General features: G+C 36.4%; 1 protein-coding gene across 2 annotated transcripts; it reads right to left on the bottom strand.

The window, feature by feature from the left end:
- On the bottom strand, window positions 1–14,028 carry LOC120071320 (stomatal closure-related actin-binding protein 1). 2 transcript variants are annotated; one of them, XM_039023522.1, is made up of 13 exons: window positions 13,601–14,028; window positions 12,648–12,966; window positions 11,682–11,810; window positions 10,726–10,818; window positions 9,629–9,769; window positions 8,908–8,976; window positions 8,545–8,628; window positions 2,881–3,061; window positions 2,565–2,681; window positions 2,364–2,422; window positions 1,420–1,554; window positions 1,139–1,288; window positions 1–390 (listed from the first exon to the last, which is right to left on the bottom strand). In XM_039023522.1, exons 2-13 carry the CDS (start codon window positions 12,927–12,929, stop codon window positions 346–348), a joined length of 1,485 nt encoding a protein of 494 aa, XP_038879450.1. In that variant the 5' UTR covers window positions 12,930–12,966; window positions 13,601–14,028; the 3' UTR covers window positions 1–345. The 2 variants fall into 2 exon arrangements, with proteins under 2 accessions (XP_038879450.1, XP_038879451.1); XM_039023523.1 differs by having other exon boundaries at window positions 12,648–12,946.
- Window positions 14,029–16,998: the final 2,970 nt, after the last annotated feature.

Genomic DNA, 16,998 nt, shown 5'->3' with positions numbered 1-16,998 from the left:
TTGTTGAATCCACAACTTCACTCATGCAAATATCAATCATGTAAAAGTAACAACTACTTAGAAAAATTCAGGTTACATCTATTGGTTGAATGAACCACAACCACAAATTCAGTCATAGAGAGGAACATACTTTGTTAGGACTCTGAAACAGAAAGGCAAACAGAAAAACAAGATGCCTTAATGTTAGAAAGGAAAGAAAGGTGTGGAGAAGAAGACACAGAAGCACCACAAACAAATAGTGGAAGCCAATAATAACAATTCTCAATGTCATATTCTACTATCAAATGTGGAGTATTGGGAGCTAAGAATAATTTACATTTAGGGTAGATCTACAAAGGAGGTTCATCAGTTTGATGATGGAGCTCGGTCGTCGGGTCCAGCAAGAATGATCTGCTCAACATGAGTATGTATATAACTATTAGATCCTGAGATCCGTGAATCTCTCTCTGTATCAGTTTTCATATTATACATTTACCCTTAGAGTCTACAGCACGACAAGTTTTCCATGAAAGTTTTGAATATCTAAAAAAATGGATCATATATTTGCAGGAGTGATACTGAAATTACTTTAGTAAAACATTTATCCATGTAGGTTGTCCTAAGTTTGGTTTGGTTGGTCACCCAAGAAAGAAAAGGAACATCTTTGGTTGCAAGTTAAGTTTTTTCTTTTGGTTATGGCTGATAAGAAATAACTCCACATTCAACAACAGACCTATCTCACTTGAGAGTTCACTGATTAGGTCTTAGCTCTATTTATTTTTTGGGTGTAAATATCCCCCCCTCCCTCCCCTCTTTATACATTACAGGTTAAATGATCTAAAGCTACTTGATAGTTCTTTTTCTAAAAAAACACCATTAGCTTGAGTTTTGACTCCCCTGAAAATTTATCAGAAATAGCATAAAAAAGTTTTCATCTTTCACAAATAGCACTCTTTGGCCAACTATTTTAATGGCTCATCCCGGTGCATCTCGGTGCATCTCAATATCGAGATCAAAACAAAATAAAATATTTTTAGAAGATTGTGCATGACATCTTATTTATTGATATGTGAAGATTTAGGCTGGGCAGGGTAAAAATGGGAGAACCAAACTAAAACTGAATTATTCATGTTAGTAGAAGAGAGTGAGCAGGACGTACATTGCAATCAAAAGCAAACCTCCTGGCCAGCATTATGGCTGCGTTCCTGTCTCTCTCTGATTCAAATGCTAATATGAAAGAATGATCTTTCTTAGCTTGCCAAAACAATGCTTGAGCTGCAGCATTGCCACCACCACGAACTCCACATAACTGAGCCCAAGAATAAGTGTTAAGAGAGACTGAGTCACTGCTTCTGACTAAGCAAACATGTTTACATCCAAACTGAGACAATTGTTATTGGTATACAAGCTAGTTCCAAATTTGAAATAATATTCAATTACCTGCATTGATGAAGAATAATACTCTTTAGCGATGGTGTTCTTTCCCTTGCAGAGCTTCATTCGCATCTTTCCAACATGAAGTGAATGTATCGACTCTGATGGATTGTTTACACCATTCACCTGAGTAAGAACTACCTGAAATAGGAAAAATACGGAGACGGTCGATAATCTACATGAAAAAAGAAAGCAGTAGCAAGAGTCTTTCATAGCGCTGACGTGTTATAATGACAATAATATAATTATAGGAAAAGGGCTCCAACAACATTAATGAACTTGATAAACATGACTTTACTTCTATTTTTGTTTTAAGAAATAAAACTGTTCATTTTATATGGAAAAAGGGACAGGTGACAATGATCTTGAGGAATTGCAATTGATCAGCTTTCTGGCTTCTGAAGAAAAACAAGTTAGGAGACTTGGAAGGAGCCTCTAAGGCATATAATATGGAAACAAGATAGATGACAAAAATATTAGTCCTCGTTCAGCAATTGTAAATTTCTCTCCCTTTCCGTTAACAATTAACACCAATTAGGGAGCTTTTCCTTGACATATCAGAAGCGGGAGGATATCTTATCTTTCCACTTGGTACTTGTATATTGTTTCTTGTCCAAAGAAACGTCCATGTCAAGTTAAATTTCAGTTGGCATGATGTTGTACTGTAGTCCTTGTGGGTTTGATTTATTTTGGTTTGCACAGTCAACTTATAATAGGGGAGGATACCTTGACCTCAAACCTTCCTTTGCAACTTCAACAATCAACATTAATATATTTATTACAGTGGTGCTGATAATAAAATTAATATTTTCTAAAATATCTCCATAAGTTTGAGCATAGATGCATCATCTTTGCCACATGTTAATGATAATTTCAATTTTCAACCTCTGGCACTTGCCTATGCGATACTAGTCTTGCATATGACAAAATCTACATTAAGGAAAACGTACATTAAACTCAACATCATGCTTCCGTACGAGGGCTTCAACATAGCTTCCCAGACCAGCAGCTGTTAGAAAAACTAAGATTTAGTTCCATCACATGGATCCATGCAAAACAAGCGCTAAACAGCTATAGCAACCAAAACAAGAATTATTGATTACTTTATATGCATCAACGTATATTTATAAACAGATAAATTCTTTAACTACCTGGATCAATGGGGCCGGTGGTTGTCAAAGTAATTCTATGGTCATCTAAAATAACGTCAGCTTGCAAGATTTTCCCAACGTCAAAAGGCTCTGGAGCATAAACTGATTTCGTAGCTCCTGTAATAATAACAGTTCAGATCAAAATTAGAGAGAAACATCCAGAATTCTCCTTGAGAAGAAATATACTGAGCATTTAGCATTATGAAATTACAACTTTTTTTTATGAGAAACATTTCAACTGAATTACAACTTTTTTTTATGAGAAACATTTCAACTGAATTACAACTTAAACCTTGCAACTATATGTCTAGAGTACCTGAAATAAGTTCCTTCTTGCCACCTTCAAATGCTACACGGTACCACTGGATAGAACATTTTGAAAGGTCTGGGGATGTATCACAAGAAGGTTGGATACGGAGATAAGAACCCAAAGACTCAGTGCCATCTATCTCGTAAAAGGTGGAGCCGTCTCCCATTGCCTTCTTGCTTATTGCAAGCTGAAAAAATGTGACGGTTTAAATAAAAGAGATCAGGATAATTTAAAAAATAAATAGATAAAACAGAATCTGTATTTTAGAGAATAAAATGAAATAGGGACATCACTAGATTGCATTTGCATAAGGTCTTTAATAAGATTTTTGAGAGAGTTATCATTAACATTGTTTAGATTAGAGAAAATTTCATTAAAGAAACAAAGTAAAAACAGCCTTGAAGGGTGCAATTGATGCAATAATAAATGAGACCTAGGTTTTTCATATCCTGATGAAATCAATTGCTTGAAAAGTCTAGGACTTTAGACCTATAGGTTAAGCTAAATAATTAGCTTCTATGAGAATAATTTCCAAAACTTGACAAAGAAATGTAGAAGGTATTGCCACCTACTATCACGAAAATGGTACTTCATGGTCTGAAATTCTGGATTAGGTCTTCATTGTAGGCATATAATGTATTGAGATTTCTTTGACAAGGTGCATGGAAGAAAGACTTTGCTTATAAGATGAAGAACTACAATATAGCCCAAGTATAAAGGCACTTGGAACTTCCCCTCTTCAGTATGCTAACCCAAGCCCTAGATCACTTGACAATTATCCGTCTTCCCTCAATCCCCCTCCCTCTATTTATAACCAATTACACTAACTCTCTAACTAATTACCCTTATACCCTTGATAATACAATACCAATATTCCTAATAAGACCCTTACATATTCCTGAGTCTTTTGCATTTTTGTGCACTCCATTCTTAGCTGGCTTGTTTCTCAATCCAATGACAAAAATGTGCCTCTTTTGTTATCTTGAGGGTTTTAAGAAACAAATTTTATTGATGTATGAAATTTACAAAAGACTTCTTCAATTGGTTAAAAGGGAGGATAAATTGGTCATTGAGGTTTACAACGTGGTTCTTTCATCTTTGCAATGCTTTTCCTTTGGATCCTTTTCCCTCTCCCCCTACCCAATCTTTTGTATCTTTTTGGACTTGTTGCCACTCAACAAATTGATCACTCTCATGGGCTGGGACTTCCAGTTAGCCGGTTGAATTCTGTATCTAAGTCATTCCAATCCTTATAAGAAATGAAAAGCATATTCATTCAAGGACAATGGGTCTCATTGTATTGAGATCTTCAAACAAACAACCTATATATTTTTTTTTAGGAAATAGAAATATTTTACTGATGAATGAAATGGGTGTTTACAAGAAATCTCTCAGGAAGAGGAAGAAAGATAAACTATAAGAATTTAAATGAGGCTCAGAATTACCCCAATTGAACGCATGAGTAAGCACAGTATCAAAAAATCTATCCAAAGCAAAAGATATGTCACATAAGATCCGACCATTACGATCACCCAAAAGAGTCCAAAAGAAGCTTCGAATGATAGCCAGCCAAAGGATTCTTCTAGAACCACCAAAAGGATGTCCCACAAACAGAGAAGCCAAAAGATCAAAAATAGAATTGGGGAAGACCAAAGACCAACAAAAGGCATCCAGAACAAGATTTCAAAAACGCATCACAAAGAGAAAATGCGCAAACAAACGAGCCTGAGTTTTAGAATTATGGCAACACAAGAGTATCAAGAGGGGGAGAGGTGCATATAAAGCATATGACGTTATAGACGATCGGCTGTATTAATAGCTCCAAAACTGAGCTCCCATAAGAAAATTTTAATCTTTTTCGGGTAGGAGTCCTACCATATAACAGAATAGAGGTCTTTCCGGTGTGGATCAACGGAACCAATCAAGTCAACCATAAGAGATTTGACAGTATACTAACTAGAAGAGTCTAAAGGCCAAATCCAAACATCAGCGGAAGGACGATGGTTAACAGATGTGAGATGATGAGATAAAGAAGCTCATTCATAAATTTCCAGCTCATTGAGATTACGATGAAAGTGAAGATCCCAAGAATCAATTTCAACAATCCAAACATCGGCCACCGTATCATTAGGGTGAAGGGCAAGGCAAACCAAACAAGGAAAAGTAGTAGATAAAATACCACAACTGAGCCAAGGATCCTTCCAAAAAGAGGTAGTAGACCCATCCCCAATACGCCGATGAACGCGACTATCAATCAAGCCAATGTTCTGACAAATATACCTCCAAGGGGAGAGATAGGAACCCCTAATGTCTAGAAGAAGGCCAACCCCTCTCATTCAAATGATGTTTAGTAACAAAAACTTTCCAGTAAGAAAATGCCATATCCATTTAGCCAGAAGCGCATAATTACGATGGTTGAAATTACCAATATCAAGGCCACCCATTAATTTAGGACGTTGGGTAGATGCCCAATTCATGTTACACAAACCACCCTCATCACGAGAGCCTTCCCAGAAGAAGTCTCGAACCATCTTATCTAACATAGGAATGAAAGAGTTGAGGGCACGAAACAAAGATAATTAATAAGTAGGTAAATTGGACAGGGTAGCCTGAATAAGAGTATGCCTACCGCCTTTAGAGATATATGCATATTTTCAATTGTGGAGCTTGTGTTTAATTTTCTCAACAACAGGGAGCCAAAAGTTAGACTTAGAATCTCAGGCAAAAGGCAAACCCAGATAGGATGACATCCAGGAACCCCTTTTACAACCAAAAGTATTCAACATCCATTGAAAGTATACATTGAAAGTCAGAATCAACAACATGCGAGCAGCTCATCATCTGACTATGACCAGGTCTACCAATGCAAGGATGATTGATCCACCAATATTCCACAAAAGATTGAATGGAGGAAATTTTAAGCCAGACATTCTCAAAACGGAAAGGAGTGGGACCCCAATCAATATTTCCAGAAGTCAGAACTAGAGGAAAGTGATCCGAATGTGACTCTATCAAGCCGCTTTAAGGTAACAAATCCAAACTTGGCAAGGCACACTTCAGTGAGAAAGAGACTATCAAGTAGAGATAGTTATTGAGTAGAGCCCGAAGTGGACCAAGTAAAATGGTCATTACTAAGCAGGATATCATGCAATTCAAAATTGGCAATCCATGGATTGAAGGCACGCATGCTTGAGGAGACAGAGTTATCATGGGACTTCTCCCGAGTCCAACGAGTCACATTGAAGTCACCAGCTATAATCCATCGATCACCACCCAACCCTGCCAAATCATCAAGCTTTTGCCAATAATCGGGATGAAGAACACCATCAAAGGGACCATAAACCGATGAAAGCCAAAAACAAAAACCATCAGCCAAAGATAAATGGACAGATACAGTAAAATGACCTTGAATAACCTCAATGACAATGTAGTCAGGTTCATTTCATATGATAAGAATACTACCAAAAGAGTCAATAGCATCGAGTGTTGTCTAGCCAATAAAAGAAGAGCTCCAAATAGATTTAATAAAAAAATAGTCAGCTTGTGGCAATTTGGTTTCTTGTAGAACAACAATTGCAGGATTATGTTGCAGAATCAATTTTTTCACCAATGCCCTTTTCCGCCAAGAGCATGTGCCACGAACATTCCAGGAAAGAAATTTCATTTATCAACCTGCTGTCTCTCCATAATGGCCAACGTGACCGATTTATCATATTGAATGGTGGAATGAAGGTTTTGAAGCTCTCTCTGCAATTTAGGTTTTTTGTTTTTTCACACAACTGATGGATTGTTTTTTTGGTTTAGGAGGGGGAATAGAGGGGATGGCCATGATACAAAGCCCGTGGTAAGAGTGGAGCTGCCATATCGCTAAGGTTAAAAGAAGGTTTAGTTGGGGAGGAGGAAGAAGCTTGGTTCAGGTTTGGCAATGGCGAAGCTGTCAATGGAGGATCAATGAATAAGGGGGAAGGAAAATGGGTTGTTTCAGCAGGAGATTTAATTTGGGTCAAGTCAGATGGAACCGGAGGAAGAAAGGGTGATGGCTGTTGGAGGATTTCGTCAGGATTATCTCCAAAAACAGCTAGTGTGGACTGGCAGAAACAACTTCTTGTTCTCCTTGTTCTTTGGCAGGATTAGATAAATACCCCTTAGTATCAAAGCCCATGAATGGAATATGCTGGGTTTGGGCCTGGTCAGTGGTTGATTGTGTTTTCCCAATTTGAAGGTTGGTGGGACCCTCACAAAATGTCACCGTAGATAACAATGGCAGTGAGAAAGAGGGGAGGGAAAATTGGTGGATTCGGGCCTGGGATTTTGAAAACTGAAAGATGGGCTGGATTTTGGGTTTGGTTGTCGGTTAATGGAAGGCGGAAAAGATGGAGAATTTTCAAAATTGCCAAAATATCAGGATTGGAGAAATCGAGGGAGAGGGAATCAAAATTGGTGCTTTACCTTTCTCCATTAAGACAGGATTAATTGATTCCAATATTCCAGCATCGCCATCAATGCAAACTTCCATAATTGATGGTTGGAGAGGAGAGCGACTATGAGGAATAGGACCGGCAACTGTGGCAGAGACACCAATGATGTTAATGGAAATCAGATTGCTGACAAGCTCAGGTGGGATAATTAGTTTGGCTAGAATGAAACCCGTCTGATTTGGCTTTACCTTCAAGTGCACAGACATGAAATTTAAGCCCCACTCCGTTTGGTTAGCCATGGGAAGGTAACCTCCACATTGATCACCGATAAACCTGAAAATTCGAGCATTCCAAAGGGTGGGTGGAAGGTTGGTGACCTCAATCCAACCTCCATATGAAGCAGCAGATCGGCATTGGTAAGCAGATTGCATAGTGGTTGGCCAGAATTTCAAACTGAAGGTACCATAAGAGGTCCAATTGGCGTGGCTACAAAGCTTGCTTGCTATGGTAGGGTCATAAACGTGGAGTAGAGCCCTGTCGACATGAAAAGGATTGATGGAACAGTTCTTGGAGAAGGAAGCTTGAATAGCTTCTTTAATCTTTGTCCAAGAATCGTGGAAATGATGACGCTCCACAATCACCATGGAATTCCAGTCATGTTGAGGAAGAGGGGATGGATGATCAGGAGGCAATTGCCTCTGCTGGGATAGTGTTTCCTTGATGTTCTTTAACAAACAACATATATATCAAATGAACTATGACAAAACTCATGGCCTATGTCTAGATCCCAATTCCCAACTCCCAACTAAGTGATAAAAAGTTTCTTTTTTTCCCCCTTAGAAATAAAAGATGAAAGCCTTAAAACTTCATCGGAAAAAAATTAAAAATAAAAATTCACAAGTTGATAATGGAACTGCAAGCAAACATATGAAGTATGTCAAAGCTCAATATAAATGCATGAAATGAAAAAATCTTTTAATTAACTTTAGGAAGAAATCTGAATTAGATGAAGGCAGCACATTTCCTCCATTATCCCAACTTATATGCGTTTCTTGGGCAATTTCAGGAAAAGAGTATTCTGCAATATAGAGTTCTATTTAACTTAAAGTTACAACTACAAACATGCTTCACCCCAGAAAAAGCTTGCATACAAAAAGGATCATCCTCAAGGCCAAATGCAGTTCTTTCAATACTATTAAGCCAAAAATAATCAGAAATGCAAATTGCTCATATCATAAGATAACGAACTTACTTCTCTCTGAAGTAGTATAGAATACTTAGACTTCTCAGCAAGTTGCAGTCTCAACGCCTGAAGCTCATGTTCCATGTCCATAACCTGCATATACTCAAGTCTTTTGACATACTTTACCATAAAATATACAAATATGTTTTATATATATAATTATAATTATATATTTTGGGTGGTGGTGGGGGGTGGGGGTTGGTGCATGAAAATATGTGAAGAACACGGTATCAAATTTATCCATACTTAAAAGGATCACATAGAGAGTCCATCTTTGTCAGCATACCCAAGGATGATATGTGTCACTTAGATTAATTTACAAGGTAAGTTGTACGATAATAACAGCATCAAGAATGGGGAGAGAATGCGGACCTTGCTTGGTTGGTGGAGCATTTTGATCCTTCTAGCCTCTTGAACCTCCTTCATTAGTTCCTCCAGGTCCTGAACACGTTAATGAATTATGTTAGATAAGCTATTGAAAATAGAGAGGAAAGAAAAAGCAGCAACGACAATGCACCACAAAACCAGATAAGATGCATATTGTACACTCTTTGACAATATGGAAATTACAAGAAATTCCCCCATCAAAAGAACATAGAGACATAAGTAATACGAAAATATGCATACTGTACGCTCTTTGACAAACAGAAGGTAAAATAATAATAACTCTTATCCCATGGAATCTCATAAAGAATAAACGAAAGAAGAAACAAGTTTCTTTCTTTTTTCTGGTGGTGGTGATGGGGGTAAAGCATTTTCATCTACTATTATGGTTTTGTAAAAAAAATGATGGTAGTACAGGATAGGTCAGCGACCCTTGATGGGTGCTCTAAATAAGAAATTTGTTTCTAGCCATAGTTTTCTTGTTTTTTAGTCAACCTTGATTGAAGGATGCTCAAGTAGTAGAGTTCTTTGGCAAGGGTTTTCTCTACCCCAGCCCCTTCCATTCTTTTGTTTGGTTGAATATATTGTTTCTTATCAAAAAATAGTTATTATTATTATTAAATTTTATTCTAAAGGGGAAAAGAAGACCAGGCTAGAAATAAGAGATGGACTGTGGGCAAGGAAAACACAATAATTGAAAAGGAGAAACCTGCTTCCCAGCTGCACGAGACATTCGTTCATGTTCTTGTAGGGCTTCTTCCACTCTCTGAACTGCTTCTCTTGCATTTTCAATTTCTGCACGTGCAAAAGCTCTTTCCTCATCGACAAGCTTTTTAGCATCTTCTGATGCCTACATGACAATATAAACTCTCAACACAGGAACAGAAAAGAGTGAACAAATCATTCTGTGAAAGATAATGCCTTACAGTGAAGTATTGAATAAAATTCAAGACCAAGTTTTAAAAATAAAATAATTAATTCAACTTCTTAGACAAACTTAATATCAATCATCTTCTTGCAGCCATATGCTTTGTTAAGACTTAAGTATGATGAGTTTCTAACTACTAACTAAATATACCGTTAAGCACTTTAATTTAAATATTAAACAATTGTTTGACATATGTCCAATAAATATTGGAGAGTCAAATCCCTACATGATCAACCAGTATGTGTTAAACATCCTACAGTGTCCATGTTCATAACAATTAAAAAATTGAAAAATAACCTAGAACTAAACGGCATACATGATTGCAAAGTTGACTCCTCTCAAGTGGTTTTTTTTTAGACTAGTCATGAAGCTATATCTGTCTATCATCTAAGTAAGAATATAATTGAGGGGAAAAAAATCCACAAATATGCAGTAGACAAATAAAGCTAATCTAATTCAGCATCTTTTAGAAAATCACCCAGGTTGGAATTAACCATTTCTTAAATAACTATAAGCATTTTGGATCATGAATTTTCTCACTCTTTTGGTAACCATTTTGATCATTAGGTCTTTGTTGTCCTTGGGTGAAGGCTACCCCAAGTTCAAGAAGTAATTTATCAGTTGCGTCTACGTTTGAAAAGAAAATGGCATCGCTGTAATTTTTGTTTTGGAAAGTTTAGATGAAAATAAGAGCTGCTCCACAGAGGAATTATGGGACTACCAAGTTCTTTGGGCGTCTCACCCCTTTTTGTATATTTCATTTATCATAAAGCTATTTCTTAATAAAATAAACAAGAAGAAACAGCTCTTATAATTCAATGCATACTCTTTCAAAGATATGGAATAATATCACCCAAAATTTATTTAGAATGCGATACCTGCTTAAGAAAATTAGCTAACTTCTTCACTTCAGCCTTTTCTTGTATTAATTCCCCTTCTCGCTGAGTAAGTTGAACTGCTAATGCCTCCACCTGCAAAGAGCAGAATCAAGCACCCCAATTATTACGCTTCATTTCAGAGATGGTATCAGTAGCACCGAAAGGTAAGCTTAAGTAATAAACAAATAGAAGAAAGTTCTTGCCAGTCTGGTATTTATAACAGATCCCTCGGCAGCCATATAACACAGATATACCTACTCTATCATGTATGGACAGATTATTTTTCACCTTTTTTAACTGAACAATCACATAAAACTCTCAGAGCGTCCATGACCTTATGCAAAATCGCAGATATTCAAGAGCAGATAAATGTCACTGCATGATACATATAAAACCTAAGCCAAATAACTCTTATCACTAGAACTTCTTCATGCTACGTGGCCAACTACCTTACAAGCACACAACTCACCCAGTAAGGCTTTTGTAAATACATCCCTGAACTCTAAAATGTTCAAGGGATTCCACCAACCTTTTTTCCCCAGTATCTTTTAAGCTGTGTAACCTTCCTGAAACTTCACTTGAAAAATTCAAGTTCTTACTTACTTGGCCAAGAAATCTTATCTTAAAGTATAACAAGTACTTAAAAATATCTTGTACAAATATGCAGTCTACACATGACAATTGACGGCATAGTAGGGCAGGCCCAAATATTATACTGCATTAACCCAGATGAAGTTCAAGTTTCAACTTACTTAGCCAAGAGAACTTAAAATAGGACAAGTGCCCATTAATTTTCGATTGAACTAATTTTAACTGGTTGCTGAACTAAGTACTGCAAGTCTACGAACTCATAAAGCATTGATAACCACAATTTTCACCCAAGATAAAATTATAGTACAAGATTTCAAAATGCATGTTCTGAAAGGCAACATCATCTAGGAAATCATAAAATTTACCATTGCAATTGCTTCCTCTACATCATCCTTATTCCTTCCCGCAACACGTCCTCTTAATGCTTCCAATGCATCCCTAAGCTTCTTCAATAGAACATGTTTTTCCAGTGAAGCTGCCTCTCTTAGTCTAGCCTGAATTGCACAAGTAATTAGATTATAAATGGAGAATTTTCGGTATAAATATCTAATTTCAAATTTACCCAGTTAGTGACTGAAATAGAACTATGAAAGAAGAATTCACTGAAGGGAACTGGTCCATATTCTTCAACTTGCATCAAATCATGCAAATGAAATGGATCAAATAAATATAATTTTATTAATAAAGTTTGATATCTAAAGGAAATAAATATGTCTACGCTAAGTGTGAGAGAAATTCTTCTTTTATTACTCATTTACATGAGATGCAGAGTAATTAACCCCTACAGAATTAGAAGAAGATAATTTTAAGAGTATGATTTCTCATTTTGATTAAATAACAAATTTTAAGAGTACGATGTCTCATGAAGGTTGTGTCTATAATAATTAGGCCCCTAAACTTTGAAGTACATCTAATTGGTTCCAAAGCTTTCAGTTTTGTGTCTAATACAAACATGATATTTAAGAGTGTCTAATAGATCTCTATATCAAATAGGTTCCTACCCTTCAATTTTGTATCACGTGGGTCACTAAACTTTCAACTTTATGTCCAATATTTAAAATTCATTGATTTGTCACACACAACATTGAATTTTTCTCCTATAGAGCCTTGACTTTTCAATTTCGAACATCCATGAACTTGAAAAATTTTCTAATAGAGCAAGTACTAAACTCTTAATTTAACTTTCAATCTTTTATTGAACAGGACAAGATAACCTGATAGTAAGTAAGCAATACAAAAACAGATATTTAGCTTATAAACCAATTATGTACAAGTGGAGGAGTTTTCTTGTTTAGATAGGAAATAGGACTTCTCATTGGCAAAAACCTAACCTCTTCTGATAACTTAGCAGCAGCAGCCAAACCCTTCTCAAATTTACTGGCCAAGTCTCGAACTGAGAGGCGTTTCTGCTGTTCCAACAGTTGAGCAGTCTCACGAGCAACGACCTCCTTCATAGATAGTACTTTGGGATCATCTTTAGCCTCCACAATCTGATTGTTAGCTCCAATTTTGTAGTTTGGAAACCGACTGGAAGCAAATATAACATCAGCTGATACAGCTGAGACAACCTCTCTTTGCATTGTGTCACTATAAGTACGGCTAATCCTCGTCATTTTCTAGCCTGGCTATTCTGTAAATCACCAGATTGGTCTGTTTAACAGTGTTGAATAGTTTAGGGCACCAGAGCAAACATAGAACCAAACGAAACAAAAAACGAATTATGTCCTTAAACAACAAAATTATTTCTAGGGCAATTTTCAAAAACAATTTTGCTAAAGATATGCCATGAAAATAGGGAAAGAAAACAAAGATCAGAAAATATTGAGCTCAGTAAAGACTATATAGCTTAACTTTGTAGGATCGATCACTCTTTCAGAGACTTCTAAAGAATCTCAAAGTTTTTTTTTTTTCCCTTTCTCTTGATAGAAAACAAGAAATTTCATTGATTACTAATTGTTTAATGCTTTTCTCTATTTTCATAAATTCTTCGCACCCAACAGCCATCACAGAAAGCGGCCATTCCAAAAGAACACGACTACGAATAGCGAATTAATAGCCAAAATTGACCTATAAAAAACACGATGGGGGGCAAACAATGCAGTAATTTACCATTACAATTGAAGATCACAATCATACCCAAAACACAAAAACTGGCAAACAACAAGCACATAAGCAACGAAAATCAAAACCCAATTCGCAACAATAGGAACCCAAAACACAAAGAAGAAAATCCATAGAAAAAAGCTCAAAACTAGAGACAAAGAAAGGTGAAGTTTGGACTTACAGACGACTGAAAATACTCTGTCAAGAAATCAAATTAAGTGGGGGTAGGGATTTTCGGGTTCGCTGATTCTCAGATCAGATACGGAAGAAGCTCTTCGACTCGATTACCAAACAAAGCCAGAAAAACGGAATATTAATTGAGCTATGGAGAGAGAGAAATTGCAAAAGAAAAGTAGCTGGTCACTTTTTGAAAAGCGACAGGAATAGAGAGAGAGAAGCCGCCCTGTGTTATTAATTTGGGTAAATTGGGTCTTCAACGAAGAGGACGAAAGCCTGAAAGAGGATGAAGACTGGACTGTGGAGTCATATGCTTATGCTTTAAACTTAAAACTCATTGGCCATGGCGGGTCCTCTTCACCATTATTTCTTCTTCTCTCTCTGTTCTCTACTACAGAGTACAGACCAATTCTCCGTTCCTCCCGTTTTATTCTCGCTCTTGGTTTTGCCGTTTGGTGAAAAGGTTGAATTGAAATATATTTTTAAGTCAAAATAGTCGTGGGAAAATTTCTACTGCTTTTTAAAAAGTCCAATAAGTGAATTTTATGATTTTTAAAATAAGTTAACATTTTTATTATTTATCTTATATTTTCATTAATTTTGTATTTTGTAAATTTTTTTACGATATATTAGAATTATCGATTCACCTTTCATGTCAATGTCGAATTCATAGAAACATGAAAATATCGACATGTCGATGAAAATTTAATATTATGCTCCCGCTACCATGCTCCTTAGTCCTTTGGCATATCACTGGGAAATTTTATAATACCATCATAGTATAAAAAATTTATAATACCATCATAGTATCATACTCCCTTATTCGCCTATAAATTTGTCTTCATAAATACTAATGGATTTCACAGTTAAGTCGGTGGGTCACACTTTATTTTTAAAACTATGCTGATGTGACTTACAATATTTTGAGTTTTCTCACTCGTGCTAATATTGTTGGACATTACTCTATTTCTAAAAGCAAGTAGATGTGATAAACAATAAATAAGAGTAATTGTTGCAATAATATGGGGTTGTTTGGGGCCCAACATGAGATGGTATATCCCCACATTCTATATCATCTCAATGTTTGGAGACCCATTATCCTATCTCTCACCGATTTTAATTGTTTGTGGACTCATTTTCGGAACGTGTTTCGTATCTCACTGTCATTTTCCTTCTATGTATCGTATATCATCTCAATGCTTGAACATACTCGATCAGAACTCCCCAAACATCATAACTCTCCAGACATCATAACTTCTCACATCCTATATCATCTCAGCACCCCAAACAACCCCTATAATTTTTTTGGTGAAAAATTAGTAGACAATGCATCAATTATCACTTTAGAGTATGGACAAGGAAATCTTTTATAAAACTAAAATGATTATGAAAGGGTATTGCCAGAAAATTGGTAGAGGGACGAATATATGCATCTTTAAAGATCCTTGGGGGGATTATGAAGGGTAAAAAATCTTTGCTCCACCTCACCGGCGATATGGAATTGAATAGAGTTTGTGATCTAATGTATAAGGATGGTCCTGTTGGGATTGGTGTCCTAATTCTCCCGGAGTTTGTAAACTGTACACATTGTTATGAATAAAATAAGAGTTATTTTATTTTGCATTTATTCATATCCAATAAACAAAGCTCCATGGTTATTGTATGAAAACGTAAGCATGTATATGAGATATACAAGTGGATCATGCCTTAAGTGTTAATGTAAAAAGATCTATAATATAAGGATTAAGGAAGGATACTTGATCCTGGTGACACTACGGATACGACCTACTTTGTAGAAGTTTACAAGTGTTGTGAACTACTGCAGATGGTTTATCCTGACTATTCATGTGGAAACATGCCGGGAGGGGGGGGGGGAGGGTGTCCTGTGATGACTTATAGAAATACAAGATATTTTGGCTTTAAGTTGGAACAATTAAGGTTTTTAATGATAAAATCTCCTCATTTTTAGAAGAAACGCATGGACTTACTCAAACATTAGCAAACTCATGCAAAAGAATGTTTATTACTAAAATACTGTGGCACTAATGCATTATATTGCAGGATTTCAACAAGAGGCTAACGCATGATTTAGAAAGTGTTACAGGCAAGTTCTAACGCATGGGCCATGCATCGGAGGGATTCAACGCAAGGAAGATTCATCGATTCAGGCTGTTTGTGTCAAATCACCACTTGCAAGCATAGGCACCTGTAGTAGGTGGCGTCTGAAAAGCTTCTGAGTGTCAGGCAGCTGACCAGGGCATGGACTTTAATGCTGCCCATCACCGAGCTGGAGATGACCAACGCCTATAAATAGATGAAATCCCTCTAGAGTTCGAAGTACAGAGAAAATTTCAAGTTCTCACTCTCAGTATTAGCTTAGTCGTAGTTTTAGATCTTTAGAGTTGTGCTGTGGTGCCAAGAAGAGCAGAAGGGAAGAGAACCACCATCACTGTCGATCAAGGAGCGGAGGAAGCCGAGCTTGAGAGAGACACTTCGTCCAATTCTTATAGAAGTGATTGTACACAGCTAAAATTGAGCCAAAGAGCTATAAAAGATTGTACTCTGCAGCTTGACTCAGTTCCTTTCATCTCATTTATCGCTTTCATCTTTTCATCTGATTAAGTATTACTTTTGTAAAGACAATCTGCTTCTTTATAAATTCATATATTTGATCCATCACACTTTGCCATTGTTTATTTCTTGTTTGTGTTGGATGCATCAAACTTCATGCAAAGTTTCATTTCAAACGCCTAAGCCAACTTGATCAATTGGTAAAAGCATCTTTAGCTTAGACTATTCGAGAGAATGAATAAGTTAAGCATCAAGTTAGAATGCATAGTACATCTAGAGATAGACTTACTAGTGTTTTATTGCATCTTGTGTTGACGCATGTATCCTAGAGATAGGTTTTGTATGTTATTCGCATTGAGAAGTGTCGAATAAGAGTCTAACGCATAAACAAAGATAAGCAATCCATCCCATTCACATCACATTCTAGTTCGTGTACATTCATCTTAGATCAATGCATACCACTTGCATTAAAATCCATTTCCACACGATTCATTATTCTCTACTCAACCCGTTTGTATCTTCTTGCACACACACAATACCTTAGTTTAAATAACACATTTCTTCATACATTTAGGAAACCTCTACAACAGCTACAACACAAGGTCTGCATTAGCTTAATCTGAATCCCTAAGTTCGACCCTGGACTTACTAGGAACCTAAATTGGATTTATACTTGGGTTTGATTTAGGAAAACTTGAATGTCAATAGGAGTGTCGTGCATTCTGTTGCACATCTCTAACGCATCAACGTGTTACGAATACATCAACGCATCAAAGCATCAAAGCATAAACACATCATTCATACTTAGAACTTATTTTTCCAATTCATTTT

The sequence above is a fragment of the Benincasa hispida genome, chromosome 2, assembly GCF_009727055.1.
Source record: "Benincasa hispida cultivar B227 chromosome 2, ASM972705v1, whole genome shotgun sequence".
NCBI lineage: Eukaryota > Viridiplantae > Streptophyta > Magnoliopsida > Cucurbitales > Cucurbitaceae > Benincasa > Benincasa hispida.
Note: the sequence above shows the minus strand (reverse complement) of the source record. Positions and strands in the feature narration are given on the sequence as shown.

Excerpts from the sequence above, each read along its gene's own strand:
- LOC120071320 (XM_039023522.1), bottom strand. The coding sequence starts at position 12,929 with ATGACGAGGATTAGCCGTACTTATAGTGACACAATGCAAAGAGAGGTT. Across the intron at positions 2,423-2,564 it reads CACCGGCCCCATTGATCCAG|CTGCTGGTCTGGGAAGCTAT; the intron begins GTAGTTAAAGAA and ends TTTTTCTAACAG. Across the intron at positions 391-1,138 it reads GGTTTGCTTTTGATTGCAAT|ATCATTCTTGCTGGACCCGA; the intron begins GTACGTCCTGCT and ends CATGTTGAGCAG.